At 35.4% G+C, this 26366-nt stretch overlaps 1 protein-coding gene across 2 annotated transcripts in view; it reads left to right on the forward strand.

Annotated features, from left to right (window-relative positions):
* The window catches only part of LOC111056572 (protein CASC3), a 65441-nt gene that overhangs the window by 24981 nt on the left and 14094 nt on the right, over window positions 1-26366 (forward strand). The window contains exon 10 of one of the 2 annotated variants that reach the window (XM_039442241.1): window positions 22590-23828. The exons of the other annotated variant lie outside the window; for it this stretch is intronic. Within the exon in view, the coding sequence (XP_039298175.1) occupies window positions 22590-23828 (1239 nt within the window). The remainder of the gene's footprint in view (window positions 1-22589; window positions 23829-26366) is intronic. 2 annotated transcript variants of the gene reach the window in all.

Below are 26366 nucleotides of genomic sequence, written 5' to 3' on the forward strand. Positions count from 1 at the left end.
CTTGAAAATGTAAGCTTCTGCTTTATATGGTACTGTATGAGCATTGCGCAAGGAATAGGGTTTGGAGTTGGGGCTTTCTAGATCAGAAACCACACATTATAGAATAACCACAGACAGTGATGCTCCATTAAGCACCAATCTTACTTATTATTTATAGTGTAATAATTAAAACAGGGATATCAGTCTTGTTAGTAATGCTGAAATGAAGTCAAATACTGAATAAAGTATCATGATTTCATGGAACTTTGAATTTTTAAATTTCTATCTGAAAGAGATAAAGAAATCTTATTTGTTAAGACTATAATCACACTGTTGTTGTCATTGTAATTGAAATTCACAAAACGCTTTAGAAAATGAGTTGGTGACATGTAAGGTTGTTTATTGGCATGTTGATATTTGTTGGTATAAATCTAGGTTAATAGATGCATAAAGTAATGTGGCTGTCTTACTAATTATGACAGATACATAACAAAAGCTGATTTTTTCAGCTTATGTGTGAATTTTGTGTGAATTTTTTAATCAATGTTCTAATAAATTAACAATACATCATTTTGTTGTTTAAACGCCGACATGCAGTCAGTCAATGATTATAGATGAAAATAAACGTCAAGCACCCATTTTCAACAGTCATGACTGTCTCATTTTTAATAGTCATGACTGTTGAAAATGGGTGCGTGACATCCGGTACTCCATTAAGTGAACTAGATCTTTTTTTTATCAATGATTGGCTGTATATCGGTGCTCAAAACAACAAAATAGTCTTCAATCATTTTCAAATTTATGAAGAATCAAGCATCTACAAATTGATAATATTACCATGCTGTATGCTGTACTTGTACAGATCGCAGCATACCACCAATAATTTCAATTACATTTTTTCAAAATACAAATATAACCTGCAAAATAGAGGAACACTAATACCAACATTTGTTTTGCCGCAAAGCGCATATAAGTTGACCCAATATGGTCTTAGCGGATGTCATTAGTTTTGAAGAAGTCTTTCAGGATATAATTATCAAATTTGTCTTATCAACAAATTCAGAATTGTATGTTTATTGAATAATAGATCTCAGGCTTACAAATATCTAACGTCATCTAATTGGAGTTGAATAGTCCATTTAGAAATGCCTAATCACCATTCTCCTTGCAATATTTATTGCATTGCAATTTCGTCAATATCAAGTAAATCGTCAAGATTCATTCAGTGTAGTTTCGTTTTGGAAAGTTAGTCAAATTTTTTACTATACTAGAAACAGTAGAAACTCGCTAATCCAACTTATCGGTTAATCTGCCTATTCCGTTGAGTCAATAGATGAAATAGAATAAACGATTGCACTCGATAATCCGACCGTTTTGATGTTCCGGCTCAGTCCCCGAGGACATCATAGCGAGGTTCTAATGATCGAGTTTTATAGAATTGCTCAACAATTTACAATTATTATTGATCAACATTTGAATAATATCCTAAATTCCAATCAATGTTAATGATGAAAATTCTTTTAACGAGGTAAAAGATTCCATTATTTCTGACATATGAATTAGTTCTACAATCTTCAATATATTCTATTCACTAGAAATTAATTAAACATTTCTTTTTTTTTATCATGGTGTATTTGTGGGACAATTTGGGTTTTTTTTTCTATCATGGTGCATTTGGGGGAATGTTTTGTTCCTGGTGATGGCTATGAAATATAATTGTGGCGGTGGGGTTGCTATGATTCTATGTTCTGGGGTTGCATCTCAACCATTCCGTTTATTAATTAAACGATAAACTGCGTTTTATCATTCTCAATTAATCTAGATAGATAAAGACTATATAATTTTGTGTTAGAAATTTGTAATAAATACTAGACTGAAGAAACAATACATTTTTACACCCAACTATTCTATGGATTAAAAATAATTTATTAGTATAGCTATAGTTGAATAGATGAAGTTTTCAATGTTAAAAATTGGTCTTAACCAATTCCAACTGGAGATTAAGTTTGTAATGTGTGAAGAATCAATGCTCTATCACTTCTCATAGTTTGGCCAATGTGCAAGGTTCGGTTTCAAAGACAAGACTAGTTAGATACCCCCATGAGTGAAAATCACTCATGGAAAGGTCTGGAGAGCGAGGAGACCAATAGATAGCTGATTCTCGAAGATAACGAGATCTGCGCCAAATTTCTGCTCATACTCATTAGGCCAGTCAAATGGTCGTTTTAAGGAAACAGCCCCGAAAGAATTTTTCTCGACGGTTCTATTTGTATTTTGGGGCGCTGAATTCGAATCTGAAATTTGTTGACACGCCAGAGGGCGGCTTCACCCCCAAAATTTCGGACTTTCTCCAATTTTCCCATTTTATCTCGTGAACCTTGAGTTTCTAAAGAAAAATCATTCTTGACAAAATTAAGGAGAATAAAATCTTCAATAAATTGAGTCGTCGCGCAGGATTCTACCATTTTTGGTTCCGGAGTTACGAATTTTCAAAAAAAGGGGTATTTTTTAAGGGGTTTTCAAAATTATGCAAACCTACCACTTCTACCCTATTCAACATGGATATTTTTCTAGTACAGATAAAAAAAACCACACATCACGTGAAAGAACAATTCAGTATGAACAGGATTCCTTAAGAATTTTTGAATTTAGTAGTTTTGGGAGGGGGATTATACTCAAAAATAGAAAATCATGTCCTACAGCCAAAATACAAATTTTTCATTATAATACATTTTCAAGGCCTTCCTAACTAAAAAATACATATTTCGGCTGAAATTATCTCACACGGGTTATTTTCTATGATAATCACCTGGGTTAGAAACATTTAATTTCAGTATTTCCTAGTGGGGGGTACGTCATAAGGATACGTCAATGATCAAAACTTTTAACACTTATAACTTTTGACAGAATGATCAGATCACCTCGGCAGTTCAAAATCATGTATCATAATTGAAATTTGATGAAAAAATAAAAAATCAACTTTTAGTGTATTTTAGCCCCTATTTAAATACACAGAAAAATTGCCAATCTCTATATTCAAAACTGTGTATCTCGGTAACCGAAAATGATAAAATATGGTACTTGGTTTCGATTTGAAGAACAGAATCTCCTCTTTCATGTGAGGTAAATGAATTTTGTAGAAATATAATCGTGAGGTAAGATATGTTTGATTCAAAAAATCAAGAAATTTGCGATATTTTCCTCAATTTATTGGACATTTTATTCTCCTTAATTTTGTCGAGAATGATTTTTCTTGAGAAACTCAAGGTTCACGAGATAAAATGGGAAAATTGAAAAAAGTCCGAAATTTTGGGGGTGAAGCCCAAGAATAGTGTATAGCAGATTGCCTTGATCAAATAAGACGCGTGGAGAACGCAGCCGGCTATGGTGTGACGTCATGCTGCGACCTCTCGGCCCGGCTTATTTTATTAACATTGAGCCCTTATAGCAAATTAACCATCAACACTACATAGAAGTTAATGACATCAAAATGTTCAGCATTTTATCCTCTTTGAAACAATATCGAAACCAATTTTCAATAAAAATCCTATAAATGTTACTGGCGAGTCTAAAACAAATTGTTTTAGCACATGATTCGATTTGATAATACCATTTCAAATACGTTTTTGTACTTTCTCTTAGTTTTTTCTGCATCGTTTTAGTTCCTTCTCTTATGCAAATTCTATTCTCATTTAGAAATTTCACCCTTATGGAGGTCTGTGGAAAGAACTAACAGCTTCTTCAGGAATTTCAGGGTATTAACGTAATTTTATCAGCAACTCCTGAAACAATGCGAACCCATCAACGGTTGCCTAGCATTATCACAAAAATAAACAGTCTAGATAAGCCCTAAGAATGTATGAACATCATTTAAACATTATAAAGATTTTTATTTATCCCAATTATGAACAAAAATAGATAATCACGACTTTCAATTACTTTAATGCTGTTATTTTATCAAGAAATGAAGCGCATTACACTACCGTACTGTGAGGTAGTTGAAACATTTCATGAATAATTTATTAATGTTATTATATTATTCAAAGTTATAACTAGTTGAAGTATTTAAATTATAATTAAGATTTATTCTTGCTTTACACAAGGGTGTTCTTTGCATTCATAAGTATCCCATGGACACATTGAAACAAAAAATAACGTTCTACCGTGAATAATATGATATTTCCTTTGTAAATTTGTGTCCCTTGAAAATAATCAATAAAATATACTAATAATTGTCAATAATAATAATAATACTGCACTGAGCAGAAACAAAAACACAATACAAGAGCTACGTGTTGGAACTACGCTTTCTAGTAGACAACTGAAATAATTATTAGTAACCAGACAGTTCAACGTTCTAAAAATAACCATGGTGAACAGGTTCATGATTTCGCTAAATTGGTTCTAAGTATTTGTCAAGAAAGTCTTGAACAAATAGTCATAAATACAAATGTTTGCAACTAGCATTCCGGGGACGATACTATCAGCTTTTCACAAACGATTGTCAAATAAGAAACAATCATTTTTAAATATAATTGGACAACCAGCATAAAATTAAATCTGTTCACTTTATTTTGTCATATTATTGTTTAAAATAAGTCGAAAACAAATAAGTTACCAGCCCTTTCACAAATATAAATCGGTTTTACCGATTGAATATAGTGATAGATTCAAGGACTTTTCGAAATAAATTAATGTTTTCAAAATACACATTGATGTGAAGCTTGTTTCTTTCTGAATTGAATCTCATATTCATATGTTTTATCAATACAGCGGTTTTTATGTGAGGAATTGATATTTGACGCGGTGTTTTGTATGTAATTCTTATGGGAAGCCGGCGATTGCCGGCTGAGAGGTCAGAGTTTGACGTAGGCTCATGCAATCTCATGCGCGTAGGTAAACGCGATCGAGGCAACCTGCTATACACTATCCTTGGGTGAAGCCGTCCTCTGGCGTGTCAGCAAATTTCAGATTCGAATTGAGCGCCCCAAAATACATATAGAACCGTCGATAAAAATTCTTTCGGGGCTGTTTCCTTAAAACGACCATTTGACTGGACTAATGAGTATGAGCAGAAATTTGGCGCAGATCTCGTTATCTTCGAGAATCAGCTATCTATTGGTCTCCTCGCTCTCCAGACCTTTCCATGAGTGATTTTCACTCATGGGGGTATCTAACTAGTCTTGTCTTTGAAACCGAACCTTGCACATTGGCCAAACTATGAGAAGTGATAGAGCATTGATTCTTCACACATTACAAACTTAATCTCCAGTTGGAATTGGTTAAGACCAATTTTTAACATTGAAAACTACATCTATTCAACTGGACTACATAGAAATATCACATTTACAAGTTTATCTTCAAGTTACAATTGATACAAACAGAAACCCTTTCGGCCTGAAAATGTATGCCATCTTGATGACATTATTTTTTGTACAACATTTTCTCGAATGTTGAGTGTTTATTTCCCCGATATGTTTTTATCCTTTAAATAACAGAGTCTCGTTTGTTTGTAAAACGTTAATATTTTAAGGTAAAGTTTGGATCTCGGCAGTCTGCAGTAACCATGAGGTTTATAAGAAAACAAAGGTTAGTGTTCATTCTTGTGCAGGTTTTATTTTTATTTTGAAAGAATGTGCAGAATATCAATTCGATCAAAAATCGAATTTTTTACTATGCTGAATTAATTCAGTTGTTTTTTTATATTTATTTGTAAATTCGTATTTGTGTTGATACAATAATAGTTAATATTTATAATTGAATCGGCCTGAAGAGAAAGGGAACATGTCAAAATTTTTCATTTTTTATGGTTGAAATGAGTTGTTTACTGTGGGATACATCGATTGGAGTTGAAAGGGAACGTGTCAGCATTCTCTTTATAAAAGAAACAGATATAGTAATTTTGCTGTACTGGAGTGAAAGGGAACTAGTCATGACACATGTTTCCTTTCAACGCCGAACATTCAAAAATCAACTGTTTGTCAGTTGTGATTTTTATGCTATCGTTAGGTTACCTTTGATTCGTGCGTTCTTTTAAGGTTAGATTGCTTTCGGTTGAGGTGTTTATTGTAAAAGTTGAAGAGTGATAATTTATAATATCATCATGAGTAAAAGGAAGTTAACAAAAAACTCAATTTCAAGGGGTGAATCTTATATAAGTGGCTTATACTGGATTAAAATAATTGTCGTCTTGAAAGAGTTTGCACCCCAATGACGAAAAACAATCTTGAAATTATCAATACTTTTATCTGTAATCAGTTTTTTTTTCTCCCCTGAAAAATTCTGATTTTTGACATGTTCCCTTTCTCTTCAGACCGATTCAATTACAGTATAATAAAATACTGTAATTTTATTACAGTAATAATTATTACAGTAATAGTTAATTAATAAAATTTATAATAATTATAAATTATTTAATATTGTCATAGATTTATAATATAATAATTTATATTTATAATATTATAATTTTATTAATGATTTAATTTATAATTATAGTGGAGGCCACTTTATAAAGGCAGTATTTGATCAAAATTGGTGTTGGTATCCTTGTTTCTTTCTATCTATCATTTGACAAAGCAGATAGCGCTGTCCTTTTCTAGCTCTGCTACTTTGACAGATCATGTTTCAACAATGTAAAAATATAATTAATTAACAAAATATCCAATCTGAATTAATTATGATTGAATCACTAATTATAATTGAATTTTTAAACAAGAACGAACAGTTAATACATTAGATAAACACGTATCAGTTATCTTATACAGAAGGCAGTGGCAGGCAGAGAATGGGCAGCGCTGTTCTCCTATTTCACTGTCAACTTTGACCTTACTATAGAAACAATGTATTTCGTATTCCAGCGGTTCTCAACCTGTAGTGGGGGGGGGGGCTCTCCTAGAAAAATAATAAATAAAAATAAAGTTGAATTGTTAATGAAAAACAGTGGCAACCCTCTGTATTATATTACACCCTCTATATTATATTATATTATACCCTCTATATTATGACACACTTATATGTTAATACACTTTCGGCTGTATGAACTTTTTTACCAACTGTTTTCACCTCGAAATAATTTGGCAACACATTGTGTACGTTCTGTGTACAGTAAATTGTTCCATCACGTGACTAGTGCAAAATGTTCCCATGGAACGCCATTTCAAAATCGTTGGTTCAAGCTTTTGGCGCGCACATATAAAGTTGATTTACACTAAAATGTGTCGTTTACTAGCTGCGTGAATGAAGAAAGGCTGTTTTACAAACCTACCGTCTAGAAAAGTGTAAATTTCTTTTATTCCATTACTCTCAAATTTGCTATCGAGAAAAATTCATTTAATGAATGGTTATCAAACATCATATTGTTGGTTATGTATTCTATGCTATGGTAAACAAACTATCAGCGCATGCGCAGAGAAGCATGTAGACTACAATAATCGACCAATGAGAGCTCAGATAGTTGGAACTGTACCAAGTCGGACAATTTACCACACTTCGACTGTGAGGCAGAAAGTTGGAGCTGGAACAGAATCTGTCAAAATTCCTCCCATGGATGTGGAACTTTTTACTCAGTAAATTGTGAATCGGACAATTTACCACATTCCATGTACACAGAACGGGCCCTTTGAGTTATGCATACTAGTATTTATTCGCTCATGAACCAATGAAGTAACACTTTGAACATAAAAACAGAACAACTCAATGAACAAAAATAACACACTGATCAAAAATAACACAGAAATGAAACGGTCACAATTATATGTTTGTACTGTCAAAATTAAAATTTCAACACTCAAACTTAACTGTTGAACTGGTTATTTTTTTATCGACTCATAATTTCAATTATTATCCTGTTTGGAATATTTGGAAATCTCGATTTTATATTCTCATTCCACAGCAACAGCTCTGGAACAAAAATCATTACATCACATGTTGAGAAATGCTTATCAGCCATGACAGGCCTCATTCCCATCACACTACCCCTGCCAAAGAAACAGTTCTGTCCCAGAACAATACCTGCAGTAACTGGAAAGCATTTGGCTCCTCAACACCTCTCTAGGTGTCATGGGCACAGGCCCCAATTCAGCAGATCTAGCACATCTGTTCCAGGATTCCAGGGACCAAAAGGTAATAAGAGTTTCCTGTGGCAGTTGACATTCTCTGTGCAGATGTTGAAAGCACAAACAGTAATCTCAATTCCTGAAGAATAGATTGCAAAGTATTACACAAGTCATAAACAAGGTCTAACACAAGTCCAAACCAAACGATCATATCCACTTTCTAGTCTTGGTATTCCTATTTTTGTAATTATCATTTGTTGCATCCTGCCCTTCAGCTGGACAAGGCATGTCCATAATGTGTCATAGCAAGACTTCTCTTCAGGCTGCTCCTTGGTTACCATGTAGAAAAGATGCTGACCCTGCCACTGTAGATCAAGAACTTTCCCTTTGACTGGTCCTTGTTCATGCAGACCTCCAAACTTTTTCCTGAAGACAGTAACAATGCCACAGGACTCTGTCAGTTGGCTAGGATATACTCCTTTAACAGGCTGAGCAAATCCTGATTCCTCTTCATGAAGAGACCTGCTCCTCTCTGATGACTCTGTAGTTAACTGTTCTCTGCAGGTTCTTTGCTTTCTTCTGCTTCCAAGGTACCCTGCTCCTGCTTTGCAATGCCAATTTTATTGCACCTTTGGTAAGGAACCAATCATTTACATTGAACAACTTTTGGCTTTCCTCTAGGTGGCTTCTTGATTCTGTAGACCACATCAATCCTTGTGATCACTTCATATGGTCTCTCCCACTGATTCTGGAGCTTGGGGGAGTATCTGCTGATCCTCCTTGAGTTGTAGAGCCATGTTTATGTTTTTGAAGGGATGTATCCAAAGATCCAAAGGTTCACAGAACCTCACACGTCAACTGAAGCTTATTGTGGGTGCCCAAGTGCTTGACCAGGATGACCTTGTCATTGCTCGTGATTTAAGTCCCTGGACCATTTAGTTATTGTATGGAAGGCAGTTGTTTTGCTTATGCTACAGCTTGGCTCTGGACCAAAGAATTGCTTACTGGAGCCCTGCTTAGCAAGCTCATTACCTCCTATGCCAACATGGCCAGGTACCCAACCAAGATGCACAGAGTTGTGTGTTGCAAGCTTGCTGAGTGTTTTGTGGCACTCCCACACCAATTTAGACTTCATTGGAGTCAAGAGCCTTGAGGGCTGTCTGACAATCTGACAGGGTTACTATATGCTTGTCGCAATAGCGTCTGGCAATGCCTATGTTGGCACAAGCCATGATGCCCCAAATCTCTACCAGAAAGATGGTACAGTGTTGTCCCAGTATCACTGTACACCCCCGTAGCCAGATTTCCTTTCAATGAGAGAATCATCCGTGTACCAGACAAGACTGCCTCTTTTGAGATAGGGCCCTTCCTCAGATTTCACTCCTCTCTGGAGCAGAATTTAACAGAGAAAGGTTTAGTGAAAACTATCTCCATACTCATGACAAATGACATCATTTCAAGCACAAGATAAACAGCCTGTGAGCAACAGCTTTGATGATTGTGCAGTGGCTTGTTCTGGACAGGCCTTCTCTCCATTGCCCTGCTACTTTCAGTGGATAGGCTGATTTTTGATCCTCTGCCATTATAAAAAAGCTCAATGGGTGTAAGTCAAGAGCTGCTGACGGGCTGCTCCTAAATGCAGTGACTAGAAGTGTGCCCATCCTTTGTAGACTTGTGAGTTTGGCTGTGGCTGTAACCTGGTTTACCTTTGTCCACCTGACTAGTGATCCATATGTTACCTGAAGCCTTACTACTGCCTTTTACAGCCACAGAGCTATGTGAGGCTTTATCCCCCTCATGGAGCCTGCAAATCTCCTGGACGTCATAAGCGCCCATTTTGCTTTATGCAGTGTATTGTTTAAATGATTGGTCCAAGTCTGTTTAGAGTCAATGACCAGCTCTAGGTATTTGACTGTACCTGATACTTCAAGCCATGTTGATCCAAGTTTCAGGTTATTCCTTGTATCTCAGTCCTTGATGATAGAGTGATATCAGTTAGAGGTACAACTTTGCCATGGCTAGATTATCTTCAATGTAAAATGGCCTCACCAATTATCAATGCCTTTGGTTCAAGCCTAACTTAGGTCCAAATTTAGTAAGAAAGTCCATTCCAATGATAACATCTTGTGTATCTGTAACATAAACCTGATGATTAAAGTCCTGTTATTAATAAGAAAGCTGGCGACAGCTGTCTCTTTATAAACCCTGACTGTGTCTTCTGTAGCAGTGCATTGTGTCCACCTTGTCAGCTTCACCTGTTCCTTCTTTGGCATTGCTCTTTCATTCTGGTAGCCCCAGTGTCAAGGAGTACCTGTATTGGTTGTTTGTTGACAATGCAAACTATGTTTGTATATAGTTCCAGTACACTGCTTCTAGTTAAAGATGGCACTCTAGCCCTAGTTGCTAGGGTCTTCTGCTATATATATATATAATATATATATATATATATATATATATATATATATATATATATTATATATATATATATATTATATATATATATATATAGCGAGTTTTTGCAACTTCAGTTATGTCGCTTCTCGCACCCCAATCGCCATCTTTCCTTATTTATCCAGTCTCCTTCAAAGAGACCTCTACTCTCCATTTGAATGTGGACATTGGATACCCATCTCTTTCGCGGTCTACCACGCCTATTTCTGTTCGCTGGTACCCAATTCCATACTTGCAAAGGAAGTCTTCCTCCATTCATTCTGCGCAGGTGTCCATACCATTTCAATTGTTTCTCTCCAATGACATCCATTATTGTGTTTTTTGCGCTCATTCTCTCTCTTATTATATCATTCCTGATTCGATCCAGCAATGTCAATCCTAAACTCCTCCTCCAGTACATCATTTCCGCTGAAAGAAGTTTTTGAGAAGTTAATTTGTCCACACACCACACTTCTGACCCATACGTCATGACTGGCTCAATCATTGCCTGGTATATATTTTTTTTGTATTTTTTGTTATGTTTTTATTCCATAGGATTGGATGTAGTGCTCTTATATCATATTTTTCCCTTCCTTATCTTCCCCATGATATCCACTCTATCCCTTCCATCATCACTAATAACAACGCCGAGGTACTTGTACTCCTTAACATTTCTAATATATCCATTTTCAGTTTCAATATCCTGTCCAGTTATTTCAATAACTGCATATATTGTGTCTTTTCTGTGTTAACCTCCAAGCCCCATTTTTTGTATTCTTCTATCAATTTTATTATCATATAGGTCATGTCCTGATGATCTATAGCCTTCTGGTCATAGCCTTATGCTTTCTCTCATCTGGTTTAACAGTACACAAAAGCTCTACTCACACACTACGCGACTCAGGTCGAGAAGAGACTCGACTCTAGTCATTTGTTTCCAAATGGTGACGTCGCGGAGACTAGAATCGACTGGTCTGAGTGTCACCATTTGGAAACACATGCTCTCCACTAGAGTCGAGTCTCTTCTCAACCTGAATCGCGTAAGTGTGAGTTGAGCCTATAAGTCCGTGTCCTCCTAACAGCAGGCCACTAGACTACAACACTACCCGTTCAAAAACATCGAACATTTTTAAAAATCTTTCCATAAGCAACAGATTCACTTTTGTATCTTCTCAAAAGCAACTTGTTGCATCCGCAAAGATATAATAATAATATAGCTTTATTTACATTCTTGAAAGAACAAAGGCCTATCTTATGAGGTATATATGTGGTTGGCAACAAATACAATTTCATATTAATTTAAATTATAACATTTTACACTTTTCAATTCAGAGTCTGTCAATATTTTTTGCCCATCTTTCCCTGTCTAGCTTTGTTCAGCCACAAATCTCCCAACTCGTTGCGAAAGTTGATCCCTCCACCGGAGTTCTGGGCGAGCGTCCCCTTCCTCTGGTCCTGTCCCGTGGTATCCATTCTGTGCATGTCCTCGCCCATCTGTCAACTTCCATCCTTGCCACGTGACCGGCCCATCTCCACCTGATTAGATGAGCTTCCCGTTGCAGATACTTCACATTGTTCATTTTCAAAATTTCCGTGTTTGTAACTCTCTGTTGCAGTCGAAGCCCGAGTATATATACATACTTCTTGACATTTTTGTCTGCTTTGTCTCTAATCTTCTGTCAAGTTCAGCTGTCAGTGTCCAAGTTTGAGCCCCATACAACAGTGATGGATAGACACATTTTCTGAGGGCTTTCGCTTTTAATTCATTCGAGAAGTCTCCTTTGAATATTTTCCTTAGGATCCAATACTTCTTCTATCCCTTGTTTATTCTCTGCTTTATTTCCTTCCCTGTTCGATTCTCAAAAGATAGAAGTTGACCAAGTTGATATCCATTTACGCATAATCCTCTGTTTTCCTAACTCAGTCTTCTAAAAACATATTTCAAACAGCAATTAAAAATGATTGGCGAGAGTGGGCACCCCTGTTTTAAACCTCTTTCCACCTTGATGAACCTTCCTTTTCGCTCAAGCTCGATATAGACCACATTATTTGCGTACAAACTTCTCAACATCTCAATATAGCCAGTCTCTATGCCCGATTCTCTCAATGCTTTCCACATTTGACCGTGGTTGATACTATCAAATGCTTTATGAAAGTCCACAAATCCAAGGTATAGGGGAATCTTATACTCTATACTTTTTTCAATGCCTTCCACATTTGACCGTGGTTGATACTATCAAATGCTTTATGAAAGTCCACAAATCCAAGGTATAGGGGAATCTTATACTCTATACTTTTTTCAATGCCTTCCACATTTGACCGTGGTTGATACTATCAAATGCTTTATGAAAGTCCACAAATCCAAGGTATAGGGGAATCTTATACTCTATACTTTTTTCAATGCCTTCCACATTTGACCGTGGTTGATACTATCAAATGCTTTATGAAAGTCCACAAATCCAAGGTATAGGGGAATCTTATACTCTATACTTTTTTCAATGCTTTCCACATTTGACCGTGGTTGATACTATCAAATGCTTTATGAAAGTCCACTAATCCAAGGTATAGGGGAATCTTATACTCTATACTTTTTTCAATGCCTTCCACATTTGACCGTGGTTGATACTATCAAATGCTTTATGAAAGTCCACAAATCCAAGGTATAGGGGAATCTTATACTCTATACTTTTTTCAATGCCTTCCACATTTGACCGTGGTTGATACTATCAAATGCTTTATGAAAGTCCACAAATCCAAGGTATAGGGGAATCTTATACTCTATACTTTTTTCAATGCCTTCCACATTGACCATGGTTGATACTATCAAATGCTTTATGAAAGTCCACAAATCCAAGGTATAGGGGAATCTTATACTCTATACTTTTTTCAATGCCTTCCACATTTGACCGTGGTTGATACTATCAAATGCTTTATGAAAGTCCACAAATCCAAGGTATAGGGGAATCTTATACTCTATACTTTTTTCAATGCTTTCCACATTTGACCGTGGTTGATACTATCAAATGCTTTATGAAAGTCCACAAATCCAAGGTATAGGGGAATCTTATACTCTATACTTTTTTCAATGCCTTCCACATTTGACCGTGGTTGATACTATCAATGCTTTATGAAAGTCCACAAATCCAAGGTATAGGGGAATCTTATACTCTATACTTTTTTCAATGCCTTCCACATTTGACCGTGGTTGATACTATCAAATGCTTTATGAAAGTCCACAAATCCAAGGTATAGGGGAATCTTATACTCTATACTTTTTTCATGCTTTCCACATTTGACCGTGGTTGATACTATCAAATGCTTTATGAAAGTCCACAAATCCAAGGTATAGGGGAATCTTATACTCTATACTTTTTTCAATGCCTTCCACATTTGACCGTGGTTGATACTATCAAATGCTTTATGAAAGTCCACAAATCCAAGGTATAGGGGAATCTTATACTCTATAATTTTTCAATGCCTTCCACATTTGACCGTGGTTGATACTATCAAATGCTTTATGAAAGTCCACTAATCCAAGGTATAGGGGAATCTTATACTCTATACTTTTTTCAATGCCTTCCACATTTGACCGTGGTTGATACTATCAAATGCTTTATGAAAGTCCACTAATCCAAGGTATAGGGGAATCTTATACTCCATACTTTTTTCAATGCCTTCCACATTTGACCGTGGTTGATACTATCAAATGCTTTATGAAATTCCACTAATCCAAGGTATAGGGGAATCTTATACTCTATACTTTTTTCAATGCCTTCCACATTTGACCGTGGTTGATACTATCAAATGCTTTATGAAAGTCCACTAATCCAAGGTATAGGGGAATCTTATACTCTATACTTTTTTCAATGAGTTCGTTGGCGGCTTATAATTGGTCAGCTGTCAAGTATCCAGGTCTAGTATCCAGCCTCTTCTGTTGGATGATTTTCGTAAATCTTGCCTATTACTCAGTTTTTTTATTACTGATATTTAATATTTTGTAGATGGTTGATGCGGAAGTGATAGGCCTGTAGTTTTTTATATCTGCACAAAAACATTTTTTGAATAGAATTGTAATTTAGAAGACGCTATCCTAGCAGACTAATATTTGATGAGATAAACTTACCAACGCTTCGCCAAACGTACATAACAAACTGAATTATATTCATTAATAAAAATACACATCTATTTACTCAACGCAATGTCACAATTTAAGACCAGCAAGTGTAAGTGCTTACAGTATAAATTTCACTGCATTGACAACCAGCAATCATCAGTTCAAGTTCCAGAGCGATAAGCTAATAAATAGGATACCAGACGATTTCATTAGGGATAAAATTACAAGTAATAAATTAAATAAAATAAGATCCTGGGTAAAAGAGAATTACTTTTTTAAAATCGAAAACTAAATTATTATAATTATGACTTGTTTTTAACACGCTCAGTTTAAACTTGGTTTTTTTTTTGATTACCTAAAAGAAAAAAAAATTTTTTTATTATTATAATTTCTATATTACCTATTTCTATTATTGGGCTTGTTGATTTTTGATTCAAGAATTGATTTTGTGTGTTTATTTATACATATTTTTGGTTTTTGGTTTACTATCTTTTAGTTTGTATTTTAGAATGTTATCACGGCAAATGTACCAATAATTTAAAGAATATTTTCGAACTCGTGGCTGGAGCTCAAGGCTTCTTTTTCCAGCCACACCAATGTATATTATTTGATGAGTGTTATTTTGTAAATTTCTAGTGAATTGGTAAATTTTATTTCTCCAATCTGTAGGCACTGTCCTCTCCACCATAATTTTATTGAAGAGTTGTTTCAATGGTCGAAGTAGCACATCGATTGCGGAAATTATAACTTCATTTGTAATACCGTCATCTCCTGGAGCCCTGTTCTTTTTCAAGCGTTTAATATCTTGTTTTATTTCTTCTTGTAATATATCTGGTACTTGATGATCGGCTATATGCTCTGTGACGTTTGTTTCCTTCTCTTGTCCTTCATATAGCTCCTCATAGAATGCTGATACCTGTTCTACTATATCTCATCTATCCGATATTGTTCCTTCTTCTGTCTCTAGTTTTGGGATCCACCTCTTCTTCACGGTACTTATGAGCTTCTGAACACTTTTAGTCGATTTTGTGCTTATGATACGTTCCTCTTACGGGCAACGGGTCTATCGAGACCTAGCACGTCATAATAAAAATCAATCAATCAATCAATCTTAATTCTTGATTTCGTCTCTTATTCGCTTTCTTACTTCCTTCCTAAGCTGTCGATGTTCATCTTTTTGTTCTACTGTCTTGTTAATTATTCTATTCAACCGCACTCTTTCTTCTATCATTCGTTTTGTTTCTTCTGATAGTTTACTTCTTATTTGTCTTTGTCCTGCGCCCTGTTGGTACACTCTGTTTGTTTTCCTTGCTGCCTCTTCAATTGAACAATTCCTTCGTAGATCTCTTCAATTGAGTTGTCCGGAATTCTCCTATTGTTCAAACTCTTCTTCATTTAGAGCCTTCTCTTTGGAAGAAGTATTTCCGCCATAAGAGCCCACTGAGCACTTACTACTCTCTTATAAAATTATTAGAGTTCTCTACCATGAAAAAATCGATTTCATGTAAATTTCCAATGGGTGACTGCCATGTCCATTTGTCTACCAGTTGACCCTCTTAGAAGGTATTCATTATTTTCAAATTATTGCACGAAGCAAACTCCAGGAGCTTATCTCCTCTCTCGTTTCTGACTCCAACTCCGTAAGGCCCGAGTGCTCTTCTCTCACCCTCACTTCTCCTTCTTATTCTGGCGTTGAAATCACCAATTACGATTACGAGTTTCTCTCCCACTCTCTTCAGTTGAATCAGTCTTAGAAGAGACAGTCTATCATTTACACCACGGAATTCTGTGACATCACTTTTAATTCGATTGTTGACGATGAAGCCCGTTCCTCTATGTCCATGAGTGGCCGCTGAATGACATAAAAGATGACCGCTATTTCTTTCTTCTATGATCTTGTAACTTCTTCGAACTTCTGCCAACCCAAGATGTCCCACTCATGCTCTGCTAAAGCTTCTTCGAGCTCTTTCATTTTACCCTCACCGCAAACGGATCTCACATTCAAAGCTCCCATATAAATTGATTTCATACATTTTTTTCTTATTCTGTTTAAATTTTTCCGAAAATTCCGACCTGTCTCCCGCCTTCGGCTGCTATGGCTCCTCTCCAATCCTCTATTCATGCAGCTCTCCAAATCTTTATTCTTTTAGCTCTCCTATCCTCTCTTCCTCTGCAGTTCCACTTTGTTTCCCTGGCTGTACACTGAGATGTTCCACACATAACACATGAGATGGTCTGTTCCAGTAGTTAGTTCTTTGCACTCCTTTCTTTGTTACAAATCTATCTAAACTATCTTTTCCTGCTGCTCTCTTTCCCCTTTTTATCGGCTGTTTGCTTTGGATGTTGTTATCGTCCTGGTTCCTAGGGGATGTCTCTTCACTCCTGCATCTCTTTGAACAAAGATATACTAAGAGCTTTTTGTTGCTATATCCTTTTATCCCAACACAGCCTATCAGCTGAAATTCGTTCATCGTGTTCTTTTAGTTTCTTGGAGAAACTAAAATATAGAATGAGGGAAGTTAGATGCTGGACCTGTGGAAAAGTTGTAAGGAGTACACGTCCCATAGCTTTGAAAAGGCAAATACGCAACGGTATGGTTCAAGGGGTAATATTCACAGCTTTGCAAAAACGTCAGGCTTTAGAGACTCTAGATCCCTAAACGGAGGAAGCTCCCTACAGAGCTTCCTTGAAGGAAGCTCCCTACACACAGAGATTCTTCATGAATGAGAGTTGCATTGCAACGTTGCAACTCTCATTCATGAAGAATCTCTGTGTGTAGGGAGCCTCCTTCAAGGAAGCTCTGTTCTAGATCCCTAAACGGAGGAAGCTCCCTACAGAGCTTCCTTGAAGGAAGCTCCCTACACACATTCTTCATGAATGAGAGTTGCATTGCAACGTTGCAACTCTCATTCATGAAGAATCTCTGTGTGTAGGGAGCCTCCTTCAAGGAAGCTCTGTAGGGAGCTTCCTCCGTTTAGGGATCTAGAGTCTGACGTTTTTGCAAAGCTTTGAATATTATCCCTTGAACCATACCGGTGCCTATTTGCCTTTTCAAAGCTATGGGACATGTACTCCTTACAACTTTTCCACAGGTCCAGCATCGAACTTCCCTCATTCTATATTTTAGTTTCTCCAAGACTTGTTCCACGATATTTTTGGATCCTGCTAGCTTCATCATTTTTAGCTTTCATTGCTCTTAAGCGGTCGTCACACCAACGTCTGCTAGCGGTAGCGAGCTCGCTCCCGCGGAGGTAGTTTTTCTGGAAGCAGTTCACACCAAAAAACGTCCGCCAGCGGTAGTTTGGTTTTGTTCTTGTTTTGATGAGGCTGGTTCTCTAGAAGTGGGGGAAGGCCGGCAACCAGAGTGCTGTACTTCGTCTCGTGCAGTACTGTACTATTGTCTAGCTCTAGACTGTCTACTATCTAGTAGCAGAAGTGTTCGACAATGGACATGACGCTCAATTTTAGCGACCAAAAATCACTTCGTAATAATGTACCGTGGTTAGAGGACAGTAGCTCCGATCCCATATTATGGGCTCACTTCTTCAATTAGGTTCTCCATTGAAGCAATAGTTGATTAAGAATAGATGAAGATTAAAGAAATATAATTGAATAATTTAAATAAAATGATGAACAACGAAAATGACAATGCAACAACGGAAGACAATGCAAATGACAATAGCTCAATTCCGACTGCAACACAAAATGTTGCGTCGCTGTAGGCATGCAAATGACTCATTGTCACGTGTGAGTCTCGGTATTCTGCGCATGCGCTACCGATGGCGAAGTTCTGGAGTTCGCTTTCCATGTTATTAGATTGGCCACGTCAGACCGAGCTCACTACCGCTAGCGGTACTCCCACTAGGATACGTTTCAAAAGTTCGCCTGGCTCGCGAAGTGAAACTACCGCCGAGGTACTACCTCCGCGGTAACGAGCTCGGTGTGACCTGCACAACTTAATAACATGGAAGGCGAGTTTTTTGACTTCGCTACCGCCGCGGACGCGAGCTCGGTGTTACCTGCCCTTTACTCGGGAATAACCCAAAACTGACAGTCCCACTGTCTCAAACTTCAAGGCTTCAATTGTTGACGTGTTTGGAAATTTGATACTTTTCATATTCTCATTCCAGCTACTGTTGAATTTTAATTAAATCAGCATCACATGCTTATCAGTCATGACAGGCCTCATTCCCATTACACAACTTAATACCATTTTATATGCATCATTTACGGATATTTTATTTTTTTAAAGTCGAAATTTTAATAAATACATTTTAGAAATATATTTTCAAAGCTTGAAATAGTGTGAGAAAAATTTAGGATTCTAAGGGGGGCGTAAAGCAAAAAAAGGTTGAGAACCCGTGCTATTCTTCTTATTATTTTCTGTCTATAATCATATTATAATGAATATAAAGAAAATAATTAAAAATCTCAGTACCCTTTTTTTAAAAATATTTTATCACGACATGTTTCGGTCAATTATGCCATTTTCAAGAGATAACTTAAATCACTTACATTATCACTTGAAAATGGCATAATTGACCGAAACATGTCGTGATAAAATATTTTTAAAAAAAGGGTACTGAGATTTTTAATTATTTTCTTTGTATTTATATTACAAGTAGCCCTATACAGGAAAGAGATAAATAAGATGGCATATTATAATGATATTTTTATTCAGTGGACAGGCTCGATTATCCGACCTTCCGTTTTATCACTACATCCTCCCAATGTGGAGAAATCATAAACTCTTTGACCCAAGTTCAAAAGTATTGTAACTATACAGGATTTGTGCACATAGGGACTAAAGTGCAACTCCTCCCTAAGGGAGAAAAACTCTTGGTTTCTAATTAGTATCATGGGACTTGCCCATAACATTTTTTCCTCCATCTACATTTATAGCAACACATAACCTTAAAATTTGGAAAATCAAGTTTCTATGTTATTCCAGATTATATCCGACTTAACGTTGCAGGTCACATAATCGAGACTTCTTTTTAATTGAACGAGCGTACTGAGTAATTAATATGGTTTATCAATTTATAATCTATTGAATGTATCAGTTGATTGATTATGGCAATCTCAAAGAACGGCTATATTATCTCCAAACTTTTGTATAAATTTCTTTTCCCATTTTGAATAACAATTATATTGACATTTTGTATATTTCTTGTTAAAAATAAAATGATCCAATTCATCGTTATTAAAAATCATTATTTACAGTCTTCAATAAATATTATATTCATTCACCTCTATAAGGATTAATGATTATTTGTATTCAAACATTGAGTTGTAATATTGTTGAATGTGGGAGAATGATTTTTAAACTCCAGTGTTTCTTTTCGGGGAAGTTTCTACATTGATCAAGTTTATATTCAGTAATTTATCACAGTAACTCATTAAGAAATAATTTTTCGACTCTAATTCCTTTGTTGCCTACCAATGCTTTTCCTTGATCTGTCTTCAAAATGTTTTATTGAAGACATTTATTGAAGACACACGTATACTCCTTTTAGCAAATCAGCTGACATTCGTTCAACATGCTCTTTCAATTGTTTGTGATATGTTGCTACTCTTTCATACATGAAGAATTTGTGTATAGTGAGCTTCGTCCATCTAGGGATCTAGGGTCTCTGAAGCCTGATGTTTTTGATAAGTCCTGAATATTACCCCACGAACTAAACCTTGCCTATTTACTGTTTCGATGTCACAGAGACAAAGCTATGGACCCATACTATAGTCGAGACCCTCTAGTAGTGCGCTTTTGTCACAAAATTCGAGTTGTCATGTAATTATAATATATTCTTACAACAAGGAGTATATAATTTGAATTGTTTCAAGCTTTCTATACGTTTCAAGGTTTCCTTAATTCACAAAAACATAATTTTTTCATGTGTTATAATTCCAAATTCCAAAAATTCATTCACAGACATTGTTGCGCAATTTAAAAAATATGGTGTGGTACACTCACACAACTTTCCTTGCTCATATTTGAAACTACGATTTAAAGTCGTCAAAACAGCTGTTCTACAGATGAAATATCTCGACTATGTGTTCTTTTTATGAACTGCGCTACCTACCTACCTCATGCACGAGAAGGAGGTTACTAAGTCCATTTCCCAAGGATGGGGTGGACCCCCCATTGGTTTCCCGGAAAGGAGACTCATGCCAGTTGATAGAGCTGATAAATAACTATACAGGGTATGAATTTGAAAAAAATCGGTCAAGTTATTTTTGAGAAAATCGTGAAAAACGTGGTTTTTCAGTAATTATCCGCCATTTTTCACGAGAATATTATGGAGCTCCTGCAATTTTCCCCCCAGGAAAAGAACTTATGTCATTTGATAGGGCTTATGAATAGCTATCCATGGTTTAAATTTGAAGAAAATCGTTAAAGCCGTTTTTGAGAAAACCGTGAAAAACATGGATTTTTAGTCATTATCCGCCATTTTTCTCAAGAATATTACGGAGCTCCTGAAATTTTCCCAGAAATGAGACTCATGCCAGTTGATAGGGCTTATAAATGGCTATCCATGGTATAAATTTGAAGAAAATCGTTAGAGCCGTTTTCGAGAAAACTGTGAAAAACATGGATTTTTAGTCATTATCCGCCATTTTTCTCAAGAATATTACGGAGCTCCTGAAATTTTCCCAGAAATGAGACTCATGTCAGTTGATAGGGCTTATAAATAGCTATCCATGGTATAAATTTGAAGAAAATCGTTAGAGCCGTTTTCGAGAAAAACGTGAAAAACATGTTTTTTTAGTAACTATCCGCCATTTTTTCCGCCATCTTGAATTGGATTTTATTGAATTTCTTATTGTCGGATCCTCATGGTATAAGGACCTTAAGTTTAAAATTTCAAGTCAATCGGTTAATTAGGAATGGAGTTATCGTGTTCACAGACATACACACACACACACCACACACACACACACACACACCACACACACACACACATATATATATATATATATATATATATATATATATATATATATATACACAGACCAACACCCAAAAATCATTTTTTTGGACTCAGGGGACCTTGAAACGTATAGAAAACATGAAATTAGGGTACCTTAATTTTTTTTGGAAAGCAATACTTTCCTTACCTATGGTAATAGGGCAAGGAAAGTAAAAAAGACACTGTCAGATCTCATGAAAGTCGATTAGTATTTGGCATGAAATCCTTCAACCATCAAAGTTGATTGATACCAGTACGCTCAGTCAATTATTATTATGTTTGGTCACTTTTCTGTTTTCTTTAAAGCTATAACATTTTTATAAATATTTAAATTTTTATAAAGTTTATATAGCTTTATATTAAATATAAGCTATTCGTATGATTATTTAAATTATAGGTGTTATGGATTTAATATGTTAAGGATAGGAAAACAATATTCATAAATTTAATGATATGTTTTAAAATAAATAATTATTTTACTGTTCACGGCCAGCGATACAAATTAAAATTTTATTTGTATTTCAATTCAATCAAATCAATCAATACCTTTATTCAATTCAACATAAAATACATAGAATTAAAAAATCCCAATCAAAAATAAGTTTCTAATAAAATACAAAAACAGGCTTCAAGAATTGTATTTGTATGGCTTGGCTGTGAACAAATAAATGACTATTATTTTATTTGAATTGGAGTTTTTTTTATTTGAGTTAGTCAATTCAATATATTTTATTTGAATTGGAGTTTTTTTTTGAGTTAGTCAATTCAATATATAAATTGTTCAATCGTTTCAATTGTTCAATCTGATTAATTTAATTCTACTCTAAACTCTCGAACTGTTGCTTCTCAATTTTCTTGGATCATAAATTTTGATTTCCTCTTGTAACGCATGATGTTTTAAATTTCTTTAGTATAGTATATTCATAGCCAGGATTCGAGGAGTGCCCAGGAGCTTCATTTCAAATTTTCATTTCTTTTATTTTCAATTTATAGGAGGCGAATCAGATACTAACATCCAGCACTTCTTTTTCTCTGTCTTGACAGGTAAATCACTTACTATCGATGAACTATTCACGCACTTCATCAAGATCGTACCACCTCAGAAAAATGTGAGTGTTCAAGTAGACAAGGCAGTTGCGGAACCAAGTAAGAACACAGATGAAGATGCAATTGGCCAAGAATTAACCGCTCCAAGTAATGTGAGCGATCTAGTAGATGAACAGGCAGTTGAACATCCAAATGTGAACACAGATAATGGTGTTGAAGTAAGCGCTCAAGGTAATGTGAGCGATAAAGTAGTTGAGGCAGTTGAACAACCAACTGTGAACACAGATGATGGTGTTGAAGTAAGCACCAAAAGTAATGTGATCAATCACATTACTGAACAACCAAGTATGTCTGGAAAAGTGACTCTTGAAGATGAAACCGACAGAAAAAAAGTCGCTATCGAAGCGCGTGTTAACAAATCGGTGTCTTTCACCTTCAAAATTTTTTCATCAGGCAGTAGAACTACTTTCACCTTGGTTAATGATAATATAACTCATGACAATAATGGACCTATAATAACTGATTTGCCTTCCGTAGAACCATCTACCAATATAAACGAAGTAGGGTTGTCAACAGCAACAGGACAACCATCTACCAGTGAGGTAAAATCTCCTATTAAAATGTATGAAAGGAACGAAGCAGGGTTGCCGTTGGAAGGACAACCATCATCCAGTGTGATGAATACTGCTGAGATGAACCTGGATGGAGCAGTGTTACCATCCGAAGAACAATCAGCGACCAATGTGGTCAATGACATGAACGAGGCATCAGGAGCGTTGCCGCTTGTGGAAGTTCAAGATTCTACTGATTCTTTTGCCAAACTTATGAAACCCTTCGAAGCAATTGCTGACGCCGTTCAGCAAAACTACCATAGATCTGATCCAAATGCATTCTCAATCCATATGCAGCCAGTAACAAATGATTTTCAAGAACCATCTCAGTCCGATTCAAACGCTAGCTCCGCCGGAACACCGTCGCCCGTGTATTTTATCAAGAAAGTAGGTGAACATCATCCGGATGGAAGTTACACGGCCGAAGTCCTTGGTTCAGGGGGCTCATTTATATTGAGTACCCAATCATCAAATGCCTATGAAATTATGGACGTTCCATTCGTGGATAACAATGGCAGACCTCAATCATGCATACTTCCAGTTATACCTAACATGGCAAGAATCAGCTCATTTTCAAGGAATAATCATCCAACTGCCACAGGACCTCCTGCCGTACATGAAAATCGTAAGGTTTTTCGTATAAAAAAAAGTCAATTTGTATATTAATTCAGATGCTTTGTAAGACAGATTGAAGTAAGATTTGCACACTATTAGACAATATTGTAGATTAGTGTGCATGTAGCAGAATGGTGCTTTTTCTACATGTCTACTGTGTGCACTTATTACCTGATCTCGTTCTACAAGCCATCTAAATTTTTTGTAGTGTTGTGCATGCGCATGTGCATATGCATGTGCATGAATGCTCTAATAAGCATAGTTTTTCTGTAGTTTGTAAACAACCCAAAACATGTTAAATAATTATCTCCCATAAAAAATCTCACATTACTCACGCCCCAAGTCTAATTTTTTGTAGTGGATAGTCAATCCATAAAAATAATTTTTAACAAGTATATAATATTATATTGAGTGTAATAATGTCATGAAAATTTGTTCTTTCCAAAGTCTATAAACGGTAAAAAATTGAGCTTATGTATACTTGTATTTAAAGTGTAATGTCTATTATGATGAACTGTTTTCGCTTTCAGTTGTTTCGCTTTCAAACTCTCTTGTAAAATTTGAAGGATCCAACCAATATTATTCAACCTTAAGGCTGTACAACAGGTTTTTGGATCAATTCACTTGTGGCAGTTTATCAGTATTTCTTTTGGATTTTATCAAGTTATAAAATTTAATAAATTCCTGCAGAACTATTTTCATTACTTTTTGAGATAAGAGCGCCAACAGTTGAAATTTTTGGTTCCTGACCAAAACTCAGTTCATATTAAAATTTATTCAATTTCTCATCTAAAATACTTTTAAGGACTTATTATCTTATTAGTATTTTTTACTTATTATTTTGTCTATGTACATGCTGTTCTTAGGGCTGTGCAAAGGCTAAAAATAAACTTTCTACTCCTGATATTTTTCCATTTTTTTTCTGATCATCACTTATTGAGAAATGAGCGCCTAAAGATTAAATTCTTGGGACAGAACATTTCAAATTCGGTAATAGATAAATCCATGATATTCAGAGGATAGATTCTTCATGGTATTGTTGATCTATTAAAACAAAAATTTTCTGAAAATATCAATTTTTAAGATAGTTATTCAATTTACTAAGAATAACTTTTAGTTGAGTTATTTTTGGTTATATTGATGATATTTATTGGTAAATTGAATAACTTTTTCAAAAATTTATATTTTCATTTGAAATGTTCTGTCCCAAGAATTCAATCTTTAGGCGCTCATATCTCAAAGTGATAATCAGAAAAAAATTTCCTGAGAATACGTTTTCATTTTGATAGCTTGATGATATACAAATCGAAAAACTTGGAAAAATATCACGAGTAGGAAGTTTATTTTCAGCCTTTGTACAGCCTTAACCACTGGTCTTATAAATTTATTTGTAAAAGATTAGGGATGGGTATCGAAAGACAAAACATCGATGTTTTTTTCACCTTAAAATCGATAAGTGATAAACATCGAACAGTAAATGAAAATAAAAAAAAAAATTTTTAGGCGGAGTTAGGACTTTTTTTTACTAGTTTTTACGGATGATACTAGGAAGACTATCATATCCTTACAGTAACTCAGATAGTGAAATCAATTTCCTTTTTCATTTACATGTAAAAGAAAGGGACAGAGCTTTTGAAAAGTAGTCAACAATATAGGAATATTATTGATTGTCAGCAGCCAAAATGAGAGTTTATAAATTGTTTGTAGTTGTAGGTAATCAGACTTGACGTTTAGCAACGGAGATTGATATTTAATCGAATGTAAAAAAGAAAATATTCTAAAATATTGTTTTATAAATTTGAATATTTGTTTCGTATAAAAGAAATTAAGACGGTATTCTTATGTCCAAATTTTGTTAAGAGAATAAAGTTGAACTAATAATATTACTTTTTTTAATGGATGATAAGAATGATAAAATAATTGGTTACGTCCGATTAGCGATTTCCGATGAGCGATTTTGGGGGTTAGCAGTCCGCTGAGCGATCCATTGTTCAGAATAACAAGAAGTATAGGCAGACGCTATGACTGGGAGGTCTTGGGTGTCATTAATCAACAGGGACAGTGACGGAGGAAGGCCACAAGCGTATGTGTATACTATATTATATTGATGATGATGATTGAATCAGTACCTACCACCTTCCATAAAAAGGAATCAGTAATTGTTAAGCTAAGATCGAATAGCTTTCATCTTTGAACAGTTCAAATTCATCTTCATTATAGCCTATAATATATTTATGTATACAAATTTACAATTCCAACAAGATCTATCAATCATCTGCATCTCTTCAAGTGCATGAGTAACACTACTGTAAATAGATAAGGTACAAAGAATCTCACAGATATCAATACGATTTAAGATCAACTTCACATCTGAAGCAATCAAAAATTCCAAGTTTATGCCAATCTACAATCGTTACACCTTATGGAGTTTTTTTACTATCACCAGTAATAGTACTCAAATCGATTTTTTTTTAAATATCACCAGTAAAATGCTAGTCAGTTGCACAGACTTTAGAGAACAGTTTGTAAATTTGATAACAGTTCATTG

The sequence above is a fragment of the Nilaparvata lugens genome, chromosome X, assembly GCF_014356525.2.
Source record: "Nilaparvata lugens isolate BPH chromosome X, ASM1435652v1, whole genome shotgun sequence".
Lineage (NCBI taxonomy): Eukaryota > Metazoa > Arthropoda > Insecta > Hemiptera > Delphacidae > Nilaparvata > Nilaparvata lugens.